We start from the raw sequence: 27,306 nt of genomic DNA on the forward strand, positions 1-27,306 counted from the left end.
GAGCTCATCACCAAGGAGCTCGCCGCCAGGCAGCTCGGAGCTCATCATCAAGGAGCTCGTCACCAAGTAGCTTGGAGCTCATCACCAAGCAGCTCGAAGCTCATCACCAAGGAGCTCGTCTAGGGCCTCACAAGAAGCATTCTGTCTGACAGCCGTACCAGAAGACTGTACCCACGCCTCTCAACTGACGGCACCATACCTACCAGCTCTGGTGGTTGCTTACTGCCTGGCAGGACCGTACACTGCAACGATTACCTGCGCCCACCAGCTCAGCCCTAGCAAATAGCAGTTGCATCAGTATATAAAGACCTCACCCCCCTAGGGAAAGGGGGATGGAAAAATGGAGGTAACCCCTGCTCTCTAGCTCTCTCATTTCTCTAATATCATCTTCAAGCTCTCTACAATCAGAGTGCTAACTTAAGCATCGGAGAGTCCTCGTCGAGTAAACACCCTCGGGTCCTCTGATTCAGTTCTCACAGGTTCCTCAGCTCTCGCCGTCTACAAAGAGGAGAACATCACCTCATGCAGAGGGCAGTCGGGTTGCGCTACACCAGGGAGCTCCACCATCCTTTGAGTCATAGGCCACCTGGGAGCAGGTCGAATGATGAGCTCACCACCAGGGAGCTCGTCACCAAGTAGCTCACTACCAGGGAGCTCGCCACCAAATAGCTCACCACCAAGGAGCTCATCACCAAGTAGCTCACTACCAGGGAGCTCGTCACCAAGTACCTCACCACCAGGAAATTCATCACCAAGTAGCTCACCACCAGGGAGCTCGTCACCAAGTAGCTTACCACCAGGGAGTTCGTCACCAAGTAGCTCACCACCAGGGAGTTCGCCACCAAGTAGCTCACCACTAGGGAGTTCGCCACCAAGTAGCTCACCACCAGGCAGTTCGCCACCAGGGAGCTCCATCATCTGGGAGCAGATCAAATGACGAGGTACTTAGCCAAAAAATTGATACATCACGAAAAAAAAATTTGGTACGTGACCAGAAACAGTTACATCGACTAAGCCGATGACTAGATCAAGCAGAACAGCAACTTAGAGAACCAACGGCAACAAGATGATGGAGTGGAAGAGGAGAAACGCGGTGTGATTTTTGGAGAAGTAGAACGGATTGGAGGAGAAACGCAAAGCCGAGAGGTGATTTCTAGGAAAAAAGTCGAAGAGACACTCTCAACCTTATTTGTTATTGGGGGGAAGGGGGGGCAATTTTGAGATTTTCCTTTTTTTATCTACTTACCCTCCACTCGGGAACCACTCGGGAAACCAATTTACCCGAGTGTCGCAAGGGTATCGTTTACCCGGAGAACTGATATTCGGGAAAATTAAACTTACTGTGGGTCCCATATGATTTTAGAATTTGAACACTGGTCAATTGGTCAATGGCATTCACAATCCCATTTACCAAACTTTCCTCCTTCACTTCACGAAAAACGAACAGGGCCTAAAAGGCTCGTTTAAAGACAAGCACAGAAGGTTGGCCGAGGGTGGTGTGCTGTTCAGACTCCCTCTGGTGATTAATAGTTTAAATGGTGCTTGTTCTCCTAGTTCTTCGATATCTGCATTTGGCATTCCTCATTAGGAGATAAGTGAATGCCAAATGCAGCCTTATTATCTTCTTTTTGAAATCCAGGCCCTGAAAGTCAAATTTCAAGATCTCAGTTTTGTTTACATTAACAGACGGCTGAATGATAATGCGCATTGTTTGAAGAAGTATGCTAAACGAACTCTGCATGAGTTTCTTTGGTTTGATCATCAGCCTACCTGGCTGCTGGATGTTGTGAACCATGTTTCTTTTGGTGGTTAATATAGTTATTTTATACAAGGCTCCAAATACCTACACGGGCCGATACACTGGTGGGGCGGAATATCGGCCCATGAAGGTACATTTTTTTTTTAAGTTTCATTTGTTTTCTTTTTCGAAACCAGTTCAGAGGGGCCAGTTTAAGGCCTGGCTACCCTCTGAACCAGTGGCTGACCCGATACAACCCCTGGAGGGGCATATCGGTAAGCCATTGGCACAATATGTATCAGCCGATACGGGCAGATATGATACTTTGAAGCTTAATTTTATATAGCAAAAAAAAAAAAAACTATACAAGCTTGAAAGAGATCACTGACGTAAAAGGTATCTACTGATATTCCATTTAAGTATAAGATCCAGATTTGTCTGAAATTCATTTCACTGAATCAGAATGCAAGACACGGCCTAAATAAAGTAGGCAACACTTGTTTCTAGTTTACAAAAATGTACCATTTCATTCCATTCAAAAAAAAAAAAGTGTACCATTTCATGCAATTCGGAAATATAAGGCAAACAAATAGGACAATTGAGATGGAACAAAATTTGCTTTTCTTTTGCTGCTAAATTTCACAAATCCTCCAAAAGCACCACTACCGTTAAACATCTTAAAGCTCACAAGCTTCTAAATCTAGATTTACCCCTCAAAACTGATCAAACCCAAGCTTTAAATACAGATGAAAAATGAACTGATCAAAACCGAGCTTTCCTTTTGCGGGCTGTGTATTTTGTGTCAGGAGGTACCATGTTCCCTTTTCTTCTCATCTGTTCCTTTTTCTTGATCACCCATTCTCTTCCCTTAACCTTCTTTGTTGTCTTCAGCTTCTTCCTGGGGCGATGCCTATCTGAAATGCAAACCTGGATGCCAGAAGTATTTTCAGCATCATTACTAAAAATACTAAATAAATGAGGTGTTGTAGAGTCTATTGTCTCCAAACCCCTGCAAAACAGTGTTGAATGGACTCTCCTAAATGGATGACGTGTGTTGGTTACACATCCAAGTCTGACACTCCATGAATTCTTGAAAGCACTTGTGTGTAACATTTCCCATTTATAACATGAAAATGATATAAACGAACAGCTAATCTATAAGATGAAAATGATGTTGTATCAAATGTCACCTAAGCTGTGTTTGGTTGCATTACATTGCATGGGAGTGTAAAAGGACCAAGTATATATTCTGGTTTATTTCAGATTTTGACCAGTTTTCTTTGTTTGTAAGTAAACTAAAGTGACCTTCACTCAGAGAATGAAGGTAGGAGGGTTATCCGTCTAGGAGTATGGTAGGATACAAGATGATGTGACCTCACTTTATATGAGAAGAGTTGAGGTAGAAGGTGGTGCAAATTTTGCATCACTTTTTGGTATGCAAAATTTACACTGCCAATGAATGCAAAATAGACAAAGTACAAATTCTGTATCAGGTAGCAATGCAAATTATATTTATGACAAAACGAAAGCAAAACTGAACAGGCTACAAATCTTGCACCTGGTCAAAATTTGCACTGCAACCAAATGCAGCCTAATTAGTGATGGCCTGACAGGCAATATTTTTGTAAGTATCTAACTTTAGAATTCAAAGAATATGGAATTCTTTTAATAGTATATACTTTTCAGTATATGTGTCCCCAGTCCATGTTTTCTCATTTTGCACTCCTGGACACATGTCGGATTCCGACTCCCATGTCCATGCCCATGCAACACTGCTGCAAACAGATTATCTCCTTGATTAATGAGCCATACCACCAAGATAATATTTGATCAGATGATGGCTTTTTAATCAAATAGAGTATATCAATTTGATTTGACCATAGAATTTATTTAAGGGAAAAGGATCAAGCAGTCTGCAAATAAGCACATCATACTCCTGATGTACCAAATAAATGTCCACTTCCTTGAAGAGTCAATTAAGTGGAGCTTACCGTCTGATTATCCTCATCTCCACTATCATCATCAGAACAAGTCTCTCCATCTTCACCTTTCCCGCTGGGAAGGGCCGTGCTTAGGGATGGTGGACCACAAGTGAGGACAAGGTATTCCTTCCTGCTCTTAGAACTGTCATGAAGATAAATATTTAGGCCAGAGCCATTTAATTTGCAGGTTCATATCTATGGCAAGAATCAAGATCAAAGCAAAAATCAGTGTAGCTTTAATAAAAAATTTTCCAAAAAGATTTTCCCATCATAAAACACATTAATAGCATGAATCAAATATCCAGAACGGAAATTCTATGCATCTTTAAAATTAAATGATTTTCTTAAAAAGTTTGCAAGAAACGATTAAACCATTTAAATTGCATGTTACATCACCAGCATGGAAAATAGACATGTTACATTTTGAATTCCCAAAAGCTACTATAACAAAAACATACAAGAATAGGAAACTGACTTTCCCATTCAAAATAACAAGAGCTCCATCCTTTCATTCTCTCACCTGTATCTTTGTTGCATTCAAAATAACAAGGGCTCCATCTCTTCATACCTTTCTCTTCCTCTATTCTTTCATTAACTAATAGAAACACAGTCTCTGCATCTCCATCTTATATAAACAGAGTAGTGGTTTATTCCCTAGTTTTTCGGTCATATAATTCTCGATGTGTTTAGATCACTTTAAATGTTTTCTAATTGCTGTACCAACTAGTGAAACAAGTTAACATTACCCAAGTTTCTATATGAAAAAATCATCATCTAGATAGTGTTTTAAAAGGCATGGGAGGTGTACGCCTGGAGGTGTGCCTCCAAGCAAGGTGCTTCCAAAAAGCCCCAAGGCGTAGGCTAGACCTGTTCATGGGCCGGGCCGGGCTGGGCCTTGACTCTTTATTAACAGAAAAATGTTAGGCCCGAGCCCGGCCCTAATAAAAAGCCCGAAGCCCGACATAATAAAAGAAATTCAAAATTTTCCCTATTCAAATAGACATTATCTATTTTAATTCAAATGTTTTTCCCCTATTTAAATGAACAATGGGCCTACAAGTGAATCAACAACCTTCTCAAATCAAAAAATTTATTCAAATGGACATCACATTGGGTTTTTACTTAGGTTTAACTATAGATCGGGCCTGGCCGGGCTATTTTGGCAAAGCCCGAGCCCGGCTCGAATTTTATGCGGGCCGGGATTTTTGGCCCGAGGTTTAGCCCGCGAGCCAAAAAGCCTGTTCAAGCCCATCCGGGGGTCGGGCCGGCCCGTCAGGCCACCCGGCCCATGAATAGGTCTAGCGTAGGCTAGAGGTGCTGACACCTCTGAGGTGTATGCCCCAGGTGCAAGAGGTGTACGCTTCATGTGCTTTTTCCATGAGGCGTGCTAGAGGCATACACCTCATGTGCCTCATGCACACCTATAAAAAGACTGGAAAAAAAAAAGCAAAAAGAAAAAAGAAAAAAAGGAAAGGAAAAGAAAAGAAAAGAGAAGAAAGGGAAAGAAAAAGAAAGAGAAGAAAAAGAAAAAAGGAAAGGGAAGGAGAGGGAAGAAAATATAAGAGGAAAGAAACTAGTGCTATGCATCTTTATTCTTCTTCAATATAAAAAAAAATTATTATTAAAAATAAAGAAAAATGAGATTCCCCCTTCCTCTTTTTCCGCCTGACCCCCCTCCTCTTAAGGAGGCTTACGCATCTTTGTGTTTGGGAGGCTTACGCCTCTTACGTTCTAAACTATGCCTCACACCTCTAGGTAGTGGAACACCTCATGTCACGCCTCCATGTTTTAAAACATTACCTAGATGATGCCTAGGAAGGGGCCTAGCTAGATGGACTACAAGGCACTCCACTGTTGTACAGCCTCATAAAATTTTAACTTTTACACCAGTAATGTGTAAAATAGATGTATATAATAAAGAGAAAACTAAAGAAGAGAAATCCTTAATTCCCTACAAAAAGAGAGGAATTAAGATAAACAACCCTTGGAAATGAGGGCTTAAAAAGTGCACAACATACAGAACATGAAAACATAGACTCTAACCCAGTAAGATAGGTTCACAATAAGTGACAAAATTGAAATTTTATCTGCTTCAATCAGGAAGCTAGAATTAGCCAATGATGCAGTTTCTAACCTTTTTTATCAATGAATTTTTATGGAAAAAATATTCTGACAAATAATTAATAGAACAGTCTCCTCAATTGAGCATCTCCTTAGGTTAATGGCATTTCCCCCTTACACCAGCTGATTGGGTTGCACCTGAAATGAACTAACTTTATGATAGTAATAAAGAATATGGATCAGAAATGAAATGGCATACCCAGATTAGAAGTTTATTAAGGACAATATGACAATTTTTTGCTATATAGTTGCTTGATCTGCACCTAAGATATTATTTAATGATGAAACAGAATAATAGATAAAAAGGATGGCATTAATAACAGATACTTTCTTCCATTTTTTTTAAGATAAATAAAGAAAAAAGTTATAAGAAAGAGACAAGATAGGAGATTACAATGGGTGGTAAGGAATCAACCCCCAAAAAATAAGAAACCAAAACACCCTGCCACCCCAAAAATTCCAAAACTATAATCACAAAACGACCAAAACTCTCGAACCACCCAATTAAAGCCCAACATTGTCCATGCGTTAACTCCTTACTGAACCCCCTCCTCATATTACCCAAACACCTTACAAACAGACAGCTCAAAACTCCCCTTCCACCTACCGAATAAATCCCCCTTAACCTTGCAAAAGCCTTTGATACTGGCACAACTTGGAAGTTTTTATGTTGTTTGAACCTTTTAACTGCATTGGGCATGTCCTTAGCACTCCCCCCTTCCTCCTCTGTAACCTTAGACCTCTCTTCAACAATTGCACTGTCCTCACAATTCTTCCAAAGACCACCAGGAATTTCTTCTATTTCCTCAAAGGCTTTTCTTGCAAATTCCTCTCTTCCCATGAAAAAAAGGCCCAGCGTTTTACCCACCCCCATCTTGATGTTAATAATTGTTTCCAGATCAGTTTTCTTCTCAATTTCGTGAACTCCATCCAACATAATCACCTCTTCCTCCTCTTCATTTTCAATTTCCAATTATCCATTGCAAGGTCTTTTTCCTTTGATAGCCCCAAACCTTTCCAATTCAACCCTTCCTTCCATTCCATTAATTAAATCCTTCTTCTGCTACTTCCCCAATCTGTTCTCATTGCTTACTTTATTACTTAATATCTTTCCTGCCCCTTCCTTTTCCTTTCCTTTCAGCCTTACCGTATCATTTTCCTCTGTTATCACTGAGAGAAACCTGTATCTCGTACAAAACCTCCGCTGAAAACCCTTCATTCCTTTAAACCTCAAACCCCTTAATCTCGACTGACCTGATTGCAGGGTTCCCCATATCCTCCCATCCCGTCCATCAGTGTCTAGTCGAAGAGGAAGACGATGGACCAGAAGAAATGTCCAACAACCCCCTCCTGAAAAGTCCACTGGATCACTTAAAATCTCATGTGCCTCCTTTATGTTCAACAGGTTACATACATTTAATCCAACATCTTTATCCAGCCCACCCTTTATGGGCTCCATCATAGTAGGCCCAACTAACTCAATTGGACATCCTCCCATGTGACCATTTAACCCATTACGTGAAGATACCTGATCCAAATCGTAAGCCTGATTGGAGTCATCCACCTGACCTACCTCCAACTCCTCTCCCTGTCTCTTAGACTTCTTGTTCTGCCCTTGAACCTCATGCACATGCTCTGGAACATTAAATTCCATTTCTTCCTTGCACCAATGAATAAGATCTTGGGTTTTTAACCCAATGTCTACCTTGCTTCTCAACTACCTTCCCCTCCCAAATTATTTCTTACTTCCATCTCATCTTTCATTTCCAAACCCCCACCTCCACGTACCGCCCACCATGCCTCATCATCATCTTCAAGCTTTCTCCCACAGCACCAAAGTGTTGCTTCAGCTTCTGTTGCCACCCACACTTTCCTCCAAAAACTTAAGAAACAGATCAATTGAATGAGGGCTGATCTCTGGCTTTGAACCTGAGATTTTGATTCTTGCTGCATGAAGATCCGTCACATTCACAGCCTCCAAGTTTCCCCCACAAGCAGTCACAATCATGTCCAGAACTGGTTCAGTCCAACAATTGAAGTCCAGTGATTTAAAAGGCACGCCTAGGCGCACATGTAAGGCGCATTTTAGGGTATGCGCCTCGCCTAGGTCCTAGGCACAGCCCTTTCAAAAGGCACATGCCTAGTGCGCCTAGGTGTGCACCTTACACCTCAGCCCAGGCATGCACCTTTTGAAAATTGGACACTTTTTTTCTTTTTTTGAACCTAGCGGCTGGGCCGGGTGGACTTGTTCATTCATTCATCCTAATAGAATATCTTCTTAAAAAGCAATTAAAATTATAAAATCATTATTTTTGTGTGAGAACTAAGAATTTAAGACCCTAACATGGACTTGTTTGGGCTTGCTTTGAGGGGCATGGCACAAAGGTGGCTGATAGAATCAGGAATATAATATGTTTTACATTACATTAGCTACTTGAAGTAATGCAATTGAGGAATAAAAGAAATTGTGGGAATTACATGCTTGAAAATGATTCACGTTTGATTTTATTTTTAAATTATCATTTGAATACACTTCACATGTTATGCTTATGTATTTTAATTGTAGATAATAGGTTTTTTAAAACACTTATTTTAAAATTTAAGTTTATATTTTTTATTAATATTATGTTCAATATTTTATACTTTTTTTTACATTTTTTGGCATTTTTTATTTTTCTGACATTTTTAATATTTTAGCATTTTTTTTGTGCCTTGCTTCAAAAAGGCGTGCGCCTCGCCTTGTGGCTTGTGCCTCGGATGCAAATTGACCCCTAAGCCTTGCACTCTTAAAACACTGAGGGAGTCCCAAAATCTTCAACAGAAAAGGTTCCATCTACTGTTTTTTTTTTTTTAATTGCAGAATGAAGACCGACTTTCCACCACAACAATTCCTTCACTGGATTTGGAGCTTACCAGCATCCAAAATCGCTTTATTCTTTTTGAAAGGCACGAGAGTAGCACTCTCTTTGGTCAGAGTCTTCATCAGGTTGCTTCTCTGTTTCCTCATTTTTCAATGCTTTGTTGACTGATACTAATGTGGTTAACTCTTTTCCTGCTAGATAAGTGTGGTATGCTCCAATACCCCCATAGGTAAGGGCTTTTTGTTGGGAAGTGGTACTCCAAAAAATTAAAACTTTGGAGGTACTTCAAAAAAAGAGACCAAACTGGTGCTTATCCCCACACATTTATAGTCTTTGCTTGAACAGCGGTGAGATGGTAAATCATCTACTTTTATCTCATTCATCAAAAAAAAGAAAAACATCTACTTTTATCCTGTCCTTTTGGTACTCATGTCTGGGAGTGGTTCTCTTCCTTCTTTGATTGCAAGTGGAATCCCCCCTCAAGAGTGGCAGAGCTGTTGATTCTAGTTTTTTCCAACAAAAAAAGAAGCGGGGAAAGGTGATGTGAAGAACAATGAGAGCAGCTTGTGTGGGCAGTTTGGGAAGAGAAAAATAACAGCATTTTCCAAGGCCAAGAACAAGTTATAGAAGGCATTACCATCAAGGTGATACATTGGCTGAAAACTATGGACCTCTTCAAGGATTTTTCTGCAGATGACTTGCTTAGAGGTTGGAACATAGTAGCAGGCTCTTCCATCCCTCCTACTATTGTTAATGAGTGGACCCCACCCTCACATTTTTCTGTGAAAATGAACTTTGAAGGAAGTTCTATGGGAAACCCTGGTCCTTCTGGAATCGGGGGGGGGGGGGTGATTAGAAATACGGAAGGAAGAGTTTTGGCCCTTTTATCTGGCCCTTTAGGGGTGGGTGACTCACTAAGAGCAGAACTAATGGCACTCCTTCAAGGGCTCAGATTGGCTAAACAGTTGGGCCTCCAGCTAGAAGTGGAAGGGGATTCAAGATTAGTCATAGGCTGGATGCAAACAAGGAAAATTTATCAAAAGTGAACAAGGAAAACCAAAAAGGAGCATCAAGGTGAAGAACCAACACAGTTCCCTGATGCCATAAAGATGACTAAGACTGTTTAACCTATAGCATACCTGTGGGGATAATCAATCACCACGCCACCTGCAAATCCAGCACGCATAGCAAAACCTAGGATCAACTCACGCTGTGCTAAGTTTTCAGGATATACTTGCAACACTGCTCTTGCTCCCCTTGCTAAACATCTATATAATGATCCAAAGAAAGCCCTGCAAAAAGATTATGCCCCATTCATTATGCCTGCCACAAAATATCTTTCTTGATTGGGATAGGAAAATATTAGCTCCATGGTCAGAAAAAGCATACTTCAATCTCAATCTTGGATCATGAGAGGATTTGTCAGCATTGCATAACCACTGCTTAATTCAAAACCAGAAAATGATCAAACTCAATGACAGACAAATGGGAGAATTGCAACATCCATCAAAAAAATATTCAAAGAGTAACCACTTAATATTTCTCCAAAGGAAACTAAGGATTTTTGCATTGAAATATAAATGAGCCATAAGACATTTGGTATGATTTACAGCTCACAGGTAGAACTTTCAAAACAACACTTTTGGACCAAGATTTTGAAAATTCGAATGAGTTCATTTAGTTACATTAACATATAGAGTTATTCTTTTTAGAAAACATTGACATAGTAGGTATGTGGACAGGGGTATTCTTGTCTGTGTACCTTTTTATCAATAACGGAAATTTTCATTAATAACTAAATCAGAGAACATTGGAGACATAAAAGAGGAAAGGTAAAGCTTCTTAACTCTCCTCAAAAACTTAAGAGATTACAATTGAGACCAAAACAGTTGACTTCTTCCCACACCTTTCTTTGCTAGAATATCAGCAAAGGCATAGCAGTTCTTTTAACCCAACTAAGTCTCACATCCATATCTTGTGTCATCCACTTGAATTTCTTTCTTTCACTACTGTATCTCCACAGTCCAGCTTCTATCTTTTGCAGCCATTCCACTACCAGCTTTGAATCACCTTCTATAATCAGCTTACTTAAGTTCATATCCTTCGCCTTTTGCACTCCCTCCATAACAGCCATAATCTTAGCCTTTAATGAGTCCCCTACACCAATTGGGCCTGAGAATAAACCAATAATTATGCCTTCACCATCTCCAAGAACACCTCCAATGCCAAAAGGACCTAGGTTACATGCACTACTCCCATCAAAACTAAACTTACTGTCATTAGCTGGTGGAGACCATAAGGGGCTTGTAGTAGACTTAATGACGGTCTGAACAAGCCACTTCCATCCAGTTTTTCCTAACGTCACCTGTTGAGAAATCAGTAAAGAGCTCCAAAGATTTCCCCCCATTGAACCATTCTAATCATGATGGTGTCTATGATTGCCTCTTTTCTTCTTTCCTTATCTGAAAAAAAATCTTGAATTCCGTTCTTCCCATACGTCCAGCTCAAAGCAGCCCTTAAGCATTTCCACATTATTCTCCCCCTTTTCTTTGGTCAACTAAAGAAAATAGAGAAAAACAAGCCTTGCACATTAAGCGGGGGAGTCCACCTACACCCAAAGAGAGAGAGAGAGAGAGAGAGAGAGAAACCATTTCCAAATATAGGTTACAAAGGGGGCAGGAGATTAATAAGTAAAAGAAAGTTTCGCCATTAACCTTGCATAGAACGCACTAGCGTGGGGACAAGCACCAATTAGTTCTGTTCTTTAGCCTAGACCATAAGTATTTATTCTCAGGAAGACTTCACAACAGAAACCTCCAATTCTTTAAGGGATATGTTTACTCCAAACCTCCTTTATAGCGAAAGGATGCCCCAAATTATCAAAGGGTTGAATAAAGGCCTTGAAGAACGAAGCAAAGGACAAGGTACTAGTGGAGGTGAGGGTCCAAATCCGGCTGTAAGTTTTAGAGGGAGCCAAAAAACTCCCCTCAAAAGTATTTATTCTTTTCAGGGAGACTTGACAACAGAAACCTCCAATTCTTTAAGGGATAGATTTACTCCAAACCTCCTTTATAGGGAAAGGATGATGCCCCAAACTATTAAAGGGTTTAATTAAGGTCTTGAAGAACGTGGCAAAGGAAAAGGTACTAGTGGAGGAGAGGGTCCAAATATGGCTGTAAGTTTTAGAGGGAACCAAGAAAATCCCTTCAAGGATACAAGGATATGAAGCAAAGCCAAAATACAATTTCATTCGGAATCCCTTACACTCCTCAAACCCAAGTCTCAATCAAAACAATTTCTTGAACTAAATGGAACAAGGAAAGTAGAGACATGCTCATCTTTGTATCTTGAAAGGGAAAACAAGGAGGGAAATTTGTCTTTCAAAGGACGGTTCCCCACCCAAATATGTTCCTAGAATTAGGGTTTCCAAAACATAGATCATACCAATGTTTTAAAACGCGAAGTCGTCACGCGAGGCGTGAGGCGTAGTTCATAACATAAGTGGCGTAAGCCTCCCGAACACAAGGAGGGGAGTGAGGAGGAAGAAGAGGAAGGGGGGATCTCATTTTTCTTTATTTTTAATAAAAATCTTCTATATTAAGAAGAATAAAGATGCATAGCACTAATCGAAGTGGCCGGGGGAAGACCACTTTCTTTCCTCTTATCTTTTCTCCCCTTCCCTTTCCTTCTCTTTCTTTCTTTCTTTTTCTTTCCCTTCCCTTCCCATTCTTTTCCTTTCCTTTCCTTTTTTCTTTTTTTTTTTGTCTTTTTATATGAGGTGTGCATGAGGCGCATGAGAAGTACACCTCTAGCACACTTCATGAAAAAAGCTCGTATGAGGTGTATGCCTCAGAGGTGTTAGCGCCATTGGCATACGCCTCAGAGCGTTTTGGGAGTGCCTTGCCTAGGGACCTACGCCTCCCACGCCTTTTAAAACACTGGATCATACCTAACAAAAGGTAGGAAAAAAGGCAAAATAGCTTGGATGGCCTTCCATGAAGAAGTTGTTGTAGCCCTAGTCAATACATCAACATCCCATCAGTCCACTACAAGACCATGAATGCTTACCACTACCTTAGCCCAAAGTTTATCCTTATCCATAGGTAGTCTCCAAGCCACTTCCCCAATAATGATACATTCCTTTTTTTTTTGTAAATTACCCATGCCCAAACCACCAACTCCTTGCTTCTACTAACCATTTCCCATCTAACTTTATGGTCCTTTTTCTCCTCCCCTGTCTTCCACAAAAAGCCTCTCATCCGACATCTTAAATACAGATATGCAATAAATAGGCAAACTAGATAAAGTGGATCTTATTAAAGCAATCCTACCTACTAATGACAAATAGCTTTTCTTCCACGAGGCAAGTCTTTTAGCAAACCTATCCACAATAGGATCCTAAAAACTACTCTTCTTTGGATTTTCCCAAGAGGTAAACCTAAATATTGCAATGGCCATTCATAGGCCCTCACATCCAATTGCACACTTTGACCCTTTATTTCAAATCAATAGCCACCATATAACTTTTATCAATATTCACTTTTAGATTTGAGATCTATTCAAAAAGTTGTGCTATTAACTTAATTCCTGACCCACCTTCTATTCCCTTCCTAACAAAACAACATTGTGTCATTTCCAAATTGCAAATGTGTAATTGGAATCCCATCATGATCAATTTTTTGTCCTCTCACTAGAACTTGTGAATCCACCCTAAAAATTATTTTCCCAAGGATCTCAACAATTAGAGTAAAGATAAAGGGAGAGAAAGGGTCCCCTTACCTAATTCTTCTTAAATCCAAAAAGAAGTCCACCACTATTCCATTCCCTTCTCTTTTCATCTCCTCCACACTCTCATTCTTCATAAAAGCACCATGATTAGGTGAAATCACAATATGAAGAGCTACCCTAATCCTCAAGGATAGAAAAAGAAGGGCAGCCCAATGCATGAGGCTCTTGCCAATGCGAGGTTTAGGAAGGGACAAATGTACATAGCTTAACCCTACGCATACAAAGAGACTATTTCCAAGATTTGAACCTTGGTCACCCATGTCAAAATGGAGCAAGCCAACCATTGTGCCAAGGCCCACCCTCCATTATTTTATATAAACTCTTCACCAAGCTAATGGGACTAAACTCTTGAGGATGGGTTGCATTAGACTTCATAGACACCAAGCAATAAACGTTGAGTTCAAACCTAGATTTATTACTCCTCCCTCAAAGAATTCATTAAACACTTCATGCAAATCATCTTTCAAAATGCCCTAGCAATCTTGATAGAATGGCATTGTTGACCCATCTAGCCCAAAATCTATCTATAGAAAACACAACCTCCCTGATTTCCTCTAGCTCAAAACTCCTCTCCAACCAATCCTTGAGTTCACAAGATAAACTCGGCCAATCAAGGCCATCTAGTCACACTATCATTCAAGGGTCTTCTATAAATTCATCTAAAGTGCTCTTTGAAGGCCCCAACTACCTCATTTTGTTGCGTGATTGTTACACCATCCACCACTAATCTTGATATATGATTCTTCCTTTATCTACCATTTTGTTATGTGATTTGTCACCCCCAACCCATTTATGCCTTGATTTTTGCCTCTAGCTAATTTCCTCTTTATAAACCTGAGTGACTAGGGTTCAAATTTTGGAAACAACTTCTTTGTATGTACGGGGATAAGGTTGGGTACATTTGTCCCTCCCTAGACCCCGCTTGGTGGGAGCCTTGTGCACTAGGCTACCCTTAGAGGATATCTTTCAGTTGCTTCCTCAAAGACCATCTTGTTTCCTTATCCCTTTCCACAAATACACCACTCCCTTTTTATCCAACTCCTCAATTTGAGTAATCACCATATGCTTCCTCTCTCCAATCCTCCCAAATTGTTGAATATTCCATTTTCAAATCTTAGGGCGTGTTCGTTTCTTCTTAAATCACATCTTTTAAGAGGAATCTTATAATGTTCATTTCCTCTTATCTCTTATCTCTTAAAGATAAATCTTACAACTTTTTGTTTTCTAATGATACACCAAAACCACAAACAAAAGTTCTCATATATGGGGTTAAAATTGACATTTGACCATTTTTCGGAATTCAGAATTCAGAACACCATTCTCTTTATTCAGAGTTCAGAGGAAAGAAAAATTCACCAATGTAATTATTGCACTTTCAGATGTCAGACGTTAGAGCAAACAAACAGGCCCTTAGTCTTCAAAAATCGCAACTTCCTATGGAATCTCAATCTTTTCCATTTTACTCTAGGGTTACTCTCCCCCCACCATTCCTTAATCTTTTGCACAAAGCCCGAATGACCTACCACATGGTCTCAAACCTAAAGGGAGTTCAGCCTCTCCCATGTAGCTCCTTCCTATAAATGGAGATTGGCCAATGACCCAATGTTACCAATTACCTTAGGTAGAGATCTAGACACTAAACCTCCCCAATGCTCTTCCCAATCCACCAAGAAGAAGAACCTATCCAATTTAGAACAAACTGGGTTGGCTTGGAGGTTGGACCAAGTAAAACCACTATGTAAGAGAGGCAATTCCTTAAGTTCAAAGGTATTTATGAATTGGTTAAACCTTCTCATATAGCAGTGCTACCTTGTCTCCTGTTATTTGTCTCTTTAGTGAATCTGATCACATTAAAATATCCACCTATACAACAAAGAACCTCCTAAAGTCCTCTAATATCACCCAATTCTTCCAGAAATTCATTCCTCTCCCTATAACCATTGGGCGCATACAGATTTGCTAATACCCATTCAAAATCATTGTCTACTTGCTGAAATTTTAAGGTCATTGTAAATTTACCCACAAGCTCTTTAGTTCTAGTCAACACCTCATCTCTCCAAATGGCCACTATACCCCCTGAAGACGCCAACTAACTTCCCTACCCCTCCATAGACTTCTAGCCCATCTTCTGTCAAACTCTGCCAGCTTGGTTTCCTGAAAAATGATTATATCAGGATTTTCTCTCCTTATCACCTCCTTAATGATTGAAACTTTCCTAGCACTGCCTAAACCTTGGACATTCCAACTTAAAATCTTCATTTTCAACCTTCTTTTTCCTCGGTTCCTCCCCCTCTTATTACTTCTCTTCCTACTTACTCCCTTTTATCCTTTCCCTTCTCACACTATATTTTTTATCTCCAACACTTTAGTCTTTCAACTTCAACCAACTTCCTCTTCCTCACCTTCCCTTCACCCTTATTTTTCCTTAAGTTTCATATCATTTGGGTTCTTTACGATGCAGCCAAGCTTCCCAACAAAATTGGCCCCATCCTCATCTTTGTTATTACTCTCTAAAGAACCCTCTCTCCCTTCACCTCTATCTTCCCCAATTTCTACCACCCTCTCCCTCAAATTACCTCCCTCCTCATTTTCTTTGAAATTACTTTCCCCTTCTAGTTCTTCCCTCTTTAACTCTTCAAATAGGACTCTATTAACTCCCAAATTATACTGCCTTTCCCCTCCTAATCAACCACCACATTCTTTCATTTTCTCTCTTCCACCTCTTCCCTCTCATTTAATGCTTGGTCCGCTCTAACATGGGCTTACAGCTTTCAATTAGGTTGGGTACCTAGAGAAAAGCTAACAGGGACAAAGCAAGAGTTAGTATCCAAAACCAAAATGACAATAGTACCTGAACAAGAGGGATGGGTAGAGGCAGCTTCTAGGATTGAATGCTCCATTATCCTCCCCTATTCATTTGGTTTAGTAACACTCCCTAACATTAGGGATTTGTTGGAAAGATTCACCCATCTCTGTTCATACTCTTGGATCACTCCTATTATTCTGTCGCTCATCCCCAACTAGAGTATCTCTAACAGGCCTCTGAATATCCTCAACAATTCCCTTTTTTATAATAAAGAAAATTTCATTAAACAATAAAAAATAGCACAATCCATCTCGGGTGTTAAGGCAACACCCACAAACATACATAAAATTGAAAATACATCAATAAAAGAAAGTTTCAATATCATCTCTAAAACCCACTACAACCTCATCTTCAAACTGCAGATGGGTGACTATCACCTCATTTCTGCCTACCCTCCAGCCTCTAAGCAACCTAGACTGAGTAGCCTTATTGATGATACAAGAATATACAGCACCATCACCATTACTCACTACATATCTTATGATCTTCGGTGGAGCTCTCACAGTGCTACTACCCTACTCTAAAGATCCAAAGGCTCTTATGAAAACTTTGCATCTGTGAACTTCGGTATCATTTCCTTATCTAGTTACAATGGGTGGAGAATAAGCCTTAGCTCAATGATTTCTTAATGGTAAAATCTATTGGCACCACATGCTAAGATAAGCATGATCTTGAACCAGGATAACTAGTCTAAGCTATGCTTTCTCAAGTTTGGCTCATTGATGTACACGGTTTTATATCATGAACCAAGTACCCACAAGTAACACAAAAACCATTACATATATCACGTATTAATCTTATGCCTTATGACTTACAAGCTACAACTTATGAGCAAATACTCAAGTCAATGCAACTGAGCCTTAACCACATGTATTTGGGGTGCTGGATATCATTTGAAAACAAGACAATAGAAAGATACATAGCTAACCTGAACTGCCGAGATACTAATAGCACCATCAATAACTCCAGGTCTGAATCCTAAGCCCTGCAACCACAGCACAGTCTGATCATAAGTCTATGGAACCAATGTCACAAACTCACTGACCATGAATTATCAATGTGATAACACCAAACAAGAACTTTGACTAAGGAGAATGTAACAAGTAATTGTTAAATGGCAGAAATCATGGAATTAGTAAAAGCAAGGATGAAACCATAACAGAGGCAAGAGAAATCCAAAATCAATACCACAACCAGAACTCTGGTAAAAAAAATCCAAACCAGGACCATATTAAAAATTAAAAAAGAAAAAACAGTTCAATAAATTTTGCAGATGGTAAAATCGCAAGGCAATTACCAGACACTAGAAAGGAAAAGAAAAGAAAAGAAAAGAAAAAAGCATAATAAACATACAAAACAAGAAATGCTAAAATTTTGCACAAAAAACCTTACTCATACCAGACAATTTTGTTCCTTTATAGTCTTCTTATATGTCTAATTTGCATTTTTACAATATAGTTTGTTGACTTGTTGCTCTTCAGGGAAAATTAAAGGGAAAAAATGCATACAAACCCATGATATCCAATAAATAATAAAGTATGAACTATGAAGTATAAATATCAATGTGGAAGGGTAAGTATTTAAAGTCTAAAAGATAGCATCTAAGGTATAACTCTGCTTTGATGAAGAAAAAAAGCTTACTTGCTTCTTTTAAGAGGAATGCCAGTAAACAATGAATTTATGCAACTCTTGTAAACTTTGCCCTACAAATGTAGTTGTACCCATGACAAAACACATTACAAAACAGAGTTGGGCATGTCTTTTCACAGATCCCACCTTTGAGGGAAAGGAAATCTAAGAGTTGCATATATTGTTGTTTACTAACATTCCTTCTTTCAAATTACCATTATTTGGTTATGGGTAGGGGCGATGGACTACCCCCAGTTGTGTAGCCCAACAAACTCAAAAAGAAAAAGTCCATTCTGGGTTTATCTATCTATCTAAGAACCTTCTCTACCAATAGAAAATAATCAGATCTGACGAATCATTTATGTTAATTTTATATATACTATGCAAAATTTAATCATAACCAGAAATCAAGATAACTATAGCTTTTCACCATGATCTCATACTTATCAAAACCTGAAGATTAAGGAGTTTCACCTTTCGATCTAGTCCCAAACCGGAGGCAGATTCCATGTTTTGCATACATATTAAAGTAACTAGTAAAATGGCAAAGAACCAGAAGAAATGTTTCAGAAGGAAGGTTTAGACTTGCATTTCCCTTGTTTTAAGGTGGATCATCATCTTTTCATTGATACTGAGATGGATTATCAGGAGATTTTTTTATGGGATGGTTTGGATGGTGAGAAGTGTCTACACCTTGTGCCTTGGAAGCAAGTGTGTTTGCCCAAATCTCAGGGTGGCTTGGGAATCAGACCTCTTGAGGCAGTAAATAAAACACTACTAGGGATGTGGATATGGAGGTTTGTCTCTGAGAAGGATGCCTCGTTGAGAAAACTAATTCAGGAAAATATGGACAGGATAATCAGGGTTGGTCTACAGGTGAGGTTCATTACCCGTATGGAACTATGGGCTCAACTTATGGAAGGGCATATCCAAACTGAATCAGATATTCTGGTGTAATATCATTTTTTCAAGTCAGGTGCTGGTGACCATATTGCCTTTTGGAGAGATCCCTGGTTGCACATTCAGCCTCTCAAGGAAATTTTCCCTTGTACATGTTGGCACAAAACAAAGGAGCCTCAAATAAGAGACTACTGAGATCCTGGGTGAACCAGTGGTATGGGATCCCCATCTGAGGCGAAACTTAAATGATCAGGAAACTCAGGACTTCTCCAATTCGCTAAGCATGCTGCAGCTGGCCAGAATTGACCCCTCAAGGCAAGGTTGCATATGGTGGTCCTTAGAAGTTCCAGTAGTTTCTCAGTCAGATTTTTTATCAATCTCTTGTAATCATCTCGGCTGAACATATTCTATGGTCTTGAATATGGAAAGCAAAGTGGCAGTTGAAAGTGAAATTTTTTTGTGGACTGCAATCCTTAACAGAATTCCTACCACACATCACCTTATTTCCAAGGATCTGCCTATAGTCAATCAGTGTGTGCTCTGTCAAGCTGAAGTTGAAGATGCTGCTCATCTTTTGCACTGGTGCCCAATATCCTACTGTATATGGTGTCATTTCTTGCAATCATTGAAAATAGCCTTGGTCATGCCAGGTGATTTGTCTTCTCTGATAGTGGCTTGGCCTTCTAAAGCATTCAGCAAAAGGGATAAGAGATTACAACAGCTACTTCCTGGGGCATTACGCTGGACCATTTGGTTGGAGCATAATAGTAGGATCTTCAATCAGGTGGGAGTAGATCCCAAGCAGCTAATTGGAAGGTCGAAAGGTGTTGATAGAATGGCCAGGTAAACAGAAGAAATTTAAAGGCACAACTGAAAGGAAATTCATGAACCAGTGGGAAAGGACTAGTTCATGTAAAAGGCTCCTTCTCGATTTCTTCTTACAAGTACCCCTGTTCTATGCCTGCGCCTCTTTGGGTTTCCTTGTAAAGGAATCTTGAGCTAGGTCTATTCCTCCAAAGGTTTCTGTGTTTTGCTGGGAAGTGTTTCATGGGAAAATTAATATTTTGAATAATGTGCAGAAGAAGAGACCTTTTATGTGTTTGTCCCCAATTTGGTGTATATTTTGCAAATCTAATGGTGAAAATTGCTGTCATTTACTTATATCCTGCTCTTTTGCTTTGACTATTTGGAATTGGATTTTTGCTATTTTTGGGTGCTGTGGGAATCTGCCAACAGAAGCAAGATTGTTGCTTGAGTCTTTAGCTTTTGCTTGGTCTACAAAAAGAAAGGGTGGGGGGAGAGGGGGAGGTAATGTGAAGATGCATTAGAGCAGATGCCTTGTGGACAATCTGGAAGGAAAGGAATGCCAGGATTTTCCATGATAGGAATGAAATATGTAATTTGTCAGAAGTTAAGGACGGAATTTTGACTAGGGCATACACTGATTAAAGACTACTACTTCCTTCCCGTCTTTCTCCTTCAATGAGTTGTGGAGGTGTTGGCCAGAAATGGCGAGTAGTTCCTCTCATAAGGAGATATTATTGCAGGCGGTTTCAACCCCCTGAAGATTTTATTAAATTGAATTTTGATGGCAGCACTCAAAAAGCGCTTCTAGTGTCAGAGGGGCCTTCAGAGATAAGGACAGCAACATAAAAGCCTTATTCTCAGGACCTGTGGGGAGTGGAAATTCTAACAGGGTGGAATTACTAGCAGCTTTACAAGGGGTTCAGCTAGCTAGTCAACTTGATGTGAAGAATTTAATAATTGAAGGTGACTCTAAGGTGGTTGTTGGATTTGGATTCGGTTCATTGGTATTTTAGAGATTTTATAAAGAAATTCAGATGGCTAACATAATACATGAACGTGAGGTGCCAATGGGTGTGAAGGTTGGCAAACAATTTTGCTGATTCACTTGCCAAAAAGGTTAACAGAGATAATTTGGTGCGGACTGTTTTGTAATTGTCTGATTCTGTTTTGTTTTCTTTCTGGCTGTTTTATAGCCTTTGTGTTTAGAGTGAGGCTGCATCTTGCACCTTCCTCTGGATGCTTGTAGTAGTCCTATCCTTTGATTAATGAATTAATTTCAATTATCAAACAAAAAAAAAACGTTGTAAAGGACTCTTTTTGCGGATTTTGTAAATGAATGAATAGTGGATACAGCCAGGTCACTTACTATACTTTTTGTATAGGAAATATAGACCTATATATCTCTATATTTTGTACTTAGTTTGAGGGACTCTTTCCCTCTTTTAAAATATGTATATATGGTGGATTGTCATTATATGATACTATTCTTGTCTATGTGTGTTTAAGGAAGATGGGATATGGGACTTGATGCTTACCAGTAATGACTCAAGCCACACACTGGAGTTTGATCAACTAGGCCCACTAATATACCAAATCTAATGTGCAGTTGTATTATGAAAATTTAAATAGAAAAAAAAATTGATAAATGAGAGTAATTTGTTTGTAAACTTGACCTTGAAAAGGCCTATGACTTAGTGGATTGGGGATTCTTATCACTCGTGCTAAGGAAGTGTGGGTTTGGGGACAAGTGGTGCAAATGGATAAACGGTTGCCTCTCTAGTTGCCATTATTCCATCCTAGTCAACGGGGTAGTCACTGATTTTTTCCCAGCTAGTAGGGGTCTAAGACAAGGTGATCTCACGTCACCTTTCCTTTTCACCTTAGTCGCCAATGCTTTTAGTAGACTCCTTTCAGAAGCGGATAGAGCCGGATCTCTAAGAGGGTGGAGAATAAGTAGAGACAGAGTGTCAATAACCCATCTCCAATTTGCAGATGACATAATAATCTTTTGTGAAGGTTGAGATTTTATAGAGGTAAGGAATCTGAAGGACTTAATAATTCACTTTGAGAGGGCCTCGAATTTGAAGGTAAATTTTGAGAAGAGTTGTGTTGTGGGGGTTAATTTGAATAGAGAGGAGGTGGAGTCTATAGCAGCCTTGTTAGAATGCACTTGCTCTCAGTGGCCTCTATCCTACCTAAAACTTCCTCTAGGTGCAAACCAAAGGAAGGTAGGTTATGGAATCCGGTGGTTGAAAATTTTGAAAAAAGATTGGCAGCTTGGAAGAGGAACTACATCTCCGTGGGTGGTAGAGTTACTTTGATTAAAGCAACTTTAGCCAACTTGCCTTTATACTTCCTGTCAGTCTTTAGAATTCCTAAAAGGGAGGCAAAAAGGTTGGAAAAACTGATGAGGGACTTCCTATGGGAACCTAATGAAGAGAAAAAAGATCACTTGATTAGGTGGGAAGTGGTGAGTCGGAGCAAAAAAGGAGGACTAGGCTTAGGGAATGTGGTGAGTAAGAATGAGGCTCTTTTAGGTAAGTGGCTTTGGAGGTGGCCCCTGGAAGGCTATCTCTGGCATTCTCCCTAAATTCCTCAAGTTTGTAAGGTACAATGCTCATTCTGGAAACTCTATTCTTTTTCGGGAAGATACTTGGGTGAGCACTCAACCCCTAAAAGACCATTTCCCTTCTCTCTATTCCATCTCCCTCTTTAAAAAGAAACCCATTTCTTGGTTCCTTCCCCCTGGTTTGCCCTTTGGCTTTAAATAGGGATTTTGGGTTTCGGAGAGGGTTAAGGGATGAAGAGTTTCATTGTGTCTCAGAGCTGTTGTTGCTTCTAGATTCGGTGTGCCTGGAGCCCACCAACCCGGACAAAAGAGTCTGGGCTCTAAACCTGGTTGGCTCTTTCACTTGCACATCTTTCTTTAAAGCCCTTTTCTCTAACCCTTCCTCTCAGATCTTCCCTTTTAAAGAGGTTTGGTCAAGGCCAATACCCCCTAAAGTAGCAGTGTTCTGTTGGGAAGACTATTATGGTAAGATCAATACTGTGGAAAACTTGCAAAAGAAGAAACCTTTTTTGTGTTTGTCCCCAAATTGGTGCTTTATGTGTAAAGTGAATGGTGAGGACTATAACCATTTGTTGATATCATGCTCCTTTGCTGCCAATATTTGGAATTGGGTTGTTTCTTTATTTTGGTGCAGGTGGAACTTGCCCTCTAAAGTAAAGCTGCTGTTCACTCCAGATGCTCTTGGGAGATTGACAAAAAGGGGGAAGATAATGTGGAAATGTATTACAGCCGCCACCTTGTGGATCTTATGGGAGGAGAGAAATGCTAGAATATTTCCAGAAAATGAAAGAAGTCTTGCTGAAGTCAAGGAATGTATATTGACAAAGACAACTTCATGGCTGAAATCTTCACGATTGTTGGCAGATTTCTCCTTTGATGACTTAAGGAGAAATTGGAAAGCAGTGGCTTCTACAGTCTCCACCAAGAACAAATTACAAGTTGAATGGAAACCCCCACCGAATGGAGGGGTAAAATTGAACTTTGATGATAGCTGCCAAGGTAACCCAAGGCCATCCAAAATTGGAGGGATTCTGAGAGACAAAGACAGCAATATGTTGTCTCTTTTCTTAGGACCGGTGGGTGAAGGTGATTCTGTAAGGCAGAGCTACTAGCAGCGGTACAAGGTATACAGACAGCTAGTCAATTAGGAGTGAGCAATTTGTTAGTAGAAGGAGACTCCAAGGTAGTAGTGGGCTGGCTGAATAGCCCAGACACAGTTTGTTGGGGCTACAGGGTGCTGGTGAAGAAAGTTAAATGGATGACAAGAAATATGACTGTTAGGTTCCAGTGGGTTAGCAGATCAGCAAGGGGTGTCAAGGGGTGATCTGTTTTGGGCTAATTTGTAATTTGTTTCTCAGGTTTGGGCATGTTTAGTGCTTATGATTCAGTCCTTGGGGGAGGTAACATCTCGTGCCTCTTCCTAAGCTGTATGTATTTCTGAACTTAAATAGAAAAAAATCAATAATGGACCCTAAACTTTCTATGGAAAAGTGGGTGATCATTGCATTACTGTGTGACAGAAGCAAATGGCATATGCAATTTCACAATTACTGATTGAGACAAGTCGAGCACCATACAGGGACTTGATCAACTAAGGCCTAACCCAAGAATTATATTTACCGTATAATCGTATCATGAAACTCAAAAATGCAACTCAAGCAAAAACCAACATTATTACATAGAAAAGAAACGAAAAGAAACCAAGTGGTTTCCCAAGGAGCTACCTGACCCATGTCACTAAGCATAAGATCACCCTCAACTTCCCTTTCCAATGCAATATCTGCATTTAAAGAAGTGATTGATAGAGGACCTTCAAGAGAAACGAATTGGGAAGACCCCAAAGAAAACAATTTCAGCTATAAGAAAAATAAACAGTTGACATACTAAGCATTGATTGTGATATATCCAGGCCAATCCATCGGTGCCCGTTTTCAGATAGTGTTTCTCCACTAAGACCCGATCCACAACCTACAAACAACAAAAATAAAGTTACAAAGTTGACTTCCCAAGTTTCATCCAATATGACGTTAAGCACAAACAAAGCAGGTAAAAGGTGGCTGCAAAAGAGAGCCACTGCCCACTTTAAGAAAAGAGTCCTATTACACTCATCAAAAAAACAAAAAAACCCTATTACAGCACAAAGTGAAGGTTCTGTGCAACCAAGGGCTGGTGATGGAACTTCTCTCAAGCTCAAAATTCTCAAGTCCAACTTCACCAGATGATTTTCATTCCTTAATTTTAAAGCATTTCAAAGTACCTATTCAAGTTTCTTGACCAATAAGCTGTAACTTGATCAGAAACCAGCATTACATGGATATGGATACAGGAGTCAGAATTGACATACAACTATGAATCTAACTCAGTAACATGGAAACATAGACACATCCAAAAAATAGAATAATTGTGAAGGCTCAACACTCCATCTCTTGTTTACTCCAGTGTTTTGAAAGGCATGGGAGGCATACACCTGGAGGTGTGCCTCCAGGGGCAAGGCACCCCCAAAATGCCTCGAGGCATATGCCAGAGGGATTGATACCTCTGAGGTGTCCGCGTTTTAAAACATTGGTTTACTATCATATTGCATACCTAAGCGAAAGGACATAAGTAAACCTAAAAGTTTGTCTTTATTACCTATGAACGTTTCATAGGAAATAAATCAGTAGTAGTTCATTTATGACAGATAAGGAGAAAAATGGAAAATGATATGCAGAATGTCCGTCAAAAATGGAATAAGTATTAGTTCATATCTTGTACCTTATAGCCTGTTGCCCTCTTGTGGGGTAGTTAGGTGATCTTTTTTATGCAATGAACTGAATTTCTTACTAATCAAAAACTAAAAAAAAAAAAAGATTCCCTCAATAATCCATGAAAAAATGGAATTTGATACATATCCAACGCAGTTATGGGAACAATTTTTTCATTGTGCCTATGCATGAAAAAAGATTCATCATAATGACTAAAGTAGTACAACCAACTCTTGTTGCATTGTGCCTATGCATCTCAGTTATGGGAACAATTTTTCTCTCTAGTGGAGTGTGTTGGGTGCCTCCTACAGATAGCAAAGAGTTGTTTAGCACAAATTGGATGAGATGTTACACAAAGAGACAAAATTCTGTGGCAATGTGTTAGGGGTACTGTGCTATGGAGTCTGTGGCATGAAAGGAATGCTAGAAAGGAATGAAAATCATTAGCTGGAATGTGAGAGGCCTAGGAAGTGCGAGAAAGAGGAGGGTGATTAAGGATTTGCTAAAAAGGGAAAAGCCTGAAGTTGCGCTACTGCAAGAAACAAAACTCTCCGAACCAGACAAAAGGTGGATTAGGAGATTTTGGAGATCTAGGGGTATAGGTTGGACCTCAGCTCCCTCTTGGGGAGACTCGGGGGGAATCATCACTCTTTGGAAGGGTGATGTGGTGGAAGCAGTGGAGGAATTGATAGGTAGATTTTCAGTCTCAATTAAATTTAGAAATGTGGTGGATGGTTTTGTTTGGGTTGTAACCAATGTTTATGTCCCTAATAGTTATAGAGAAAGGAACAAAATGTGGGAGGAGTTGTATGCAATTCAGGGCCTATGGGATGGTCCCTGGTGTTTGGGAGGGGATTTTAATGTTACACGATTCACTAGAGAACCTAACAGTCCCCAACAGACAACTACAACTAGTATGAGGAAATTCAATGGCTTTATTGAAGATTGTAAACTAAAGGAAATCCCACTTTTAAACTCTAGATTCAACTGATCCAACCTACAGGAAAATCCCCTCTGCTCGAAAACGGGATAGATTCCTTTTTAACTTAGACTGGGAGAATCACTTGGGAGATTTGGTTTCTAGAGCCTTGCCTAGGGTCATTTCCAATCACTGTCCCATCGAAATAGGGGTGGAGTCATTTGTCAATGGAACAAGAACTTTCAGATTTGAAAACATGTGGCTAACACACCTGGATTTTGTGAATAAATGAAGTATTGGTGGGATGAGGAGTTAAGCAGGGTAAAGTGGAAGGGCATAAAATTCCATAAGAAATTGCAAAGACTCAAATGCAAAATAAAAGAGTGGAGATAGGGATCGTTTTGGGAAAGTTTACGAACAAAAATGAGATTAATCTCTCGGATTGAAGAGTTGGATGAAAAAGAATCTCAAAATATTTTGAATGAGGGTGATAGAGAGTTGAGAAGACAATTGAAAGGATCTAGAAGAGATGCTTTGGAGGAAATTATTGAAGGCAGAAATCAAGGCATAAGTGGATTAATGAAGGCGACGGGAATACTAGATTCTTTCATGATTTAGCAAATGGGAGGAGGAAGAATTTTGTGACCAAACTTGAGATAGGAAAGGACGTGATTACCAATTAGGATAAGATAGCCAAGAAGTTCGTGGACCACTTCAAATCCATACATGAGAGATTAGTGATGGAAGGGGTGAATTGGCCAAGGGTGATCGAGGAAAGGGCTATGTGGTTAGAACGGAATTTTGAGAAAGAAGAAATTAAACAAATAATGTTTTTAATGGACAAAGACGAGGCTTTTGGCCCTAACGGGTTCACAATGGCTTTCTAACAAGCAATGTTTTTGAAGAAACGCACATAGTAAGCCATGGAGTTAATGCAACTTTTTTGGCCGATTAGTTTGGTGACGAGCATTTATAAAATCTTGGCTAAAGTGCTCTCCTTGAGGATTAAAGCAATTCTCCCCTCCATTATTAGTTAAGTTAAGCCCAATGGGCTTTTATTCACGGACGACAAATAATTGATCGAATCTTGATTGCCAATGAATGTGTGAAGGAGATGAAAAGGTCTGGAAAAAGAGTCTTTGTCTATAAATTAGATCTTGAGAAGGCCTATGAATTGGTGGATTGGTAGTTTCTCTTAGAGGTGTTGACGAAGTGTGAGTTTGGGCAAAGATGGTGTAGCTAGATACTTGGGTGTATTAGTACCTATTACTACTCAATATTGATGAATGGAGTAGTGAAGGACTTCTTTCCAGGTTGTAGGGGTGTCAGGCAAGGGGACCCACTTTCACCTTTACTTTTTACCCTAGTAGTTGATGTTTTTA

At 39.7% G+C, this 27,306-nt stretch overlaps 1 protein-coding gene across 1 annotated transcript in view; it reads right to left on the bottom strand.

Moving 5' to 3' along the window:
• Positions 1-2,336: 2,336 nt before the first annotated feature.
• RID2 (S-adenosyl-L-methionine-dependent methyltransferases superfamily protein) overlaps positions 2,337-27,306 on the bottom strand; it is a 32,767-nt gene continuing 7,797 nt past the window's right edge. The window contains exons 4-10 of the mRNA XM_088959511.1: positions 24,146-24,229; positions 23,986-24,041; positions 17,285-17,341; positions 10,092-10,141; positions 9,842-9,994; positions 3,730-5,979; positions 2,337-2,665 (exon numbers count right to left, since the gene is read on the bottom strand). Of these exons, the coding sequence (XP_088815637.1) occupies positions 5,934-5,979; positions 9,842-9,994; positions 10,092-10,141; positions 17,285-17,341; positions 23,986-24,041; positions 24,146-24,229 (446 nt within the window). The 3' untranslated portion in view covers positions 2,337-2,665; positions 3,730-5,933. The remainder of the gene's footprint in view (positions 2,666-3,729; positions 5,980-9,841; positions 9,995-10,091; positions 10,142-17,284; positions 17,342-23,985; positions 24,042-24,145; positions 24,230-27,306) is intronic.

The sequence above is a fragment of the Nelumbo lutea genome, chromosome 8 (assembly GCF_056320005.1).
Source record: "Nelumbo lutea isolate HS-2025 chromosome 8, American lotus-T2T, whole genome shotgun sequence".
Lineage (NCBI taxonomy): Eukaryota > Viridiplantae > Streptophyta > Magnoliopsida > Proteales > Nelumbonaceae > Nelumbo > Nelumbo lutea.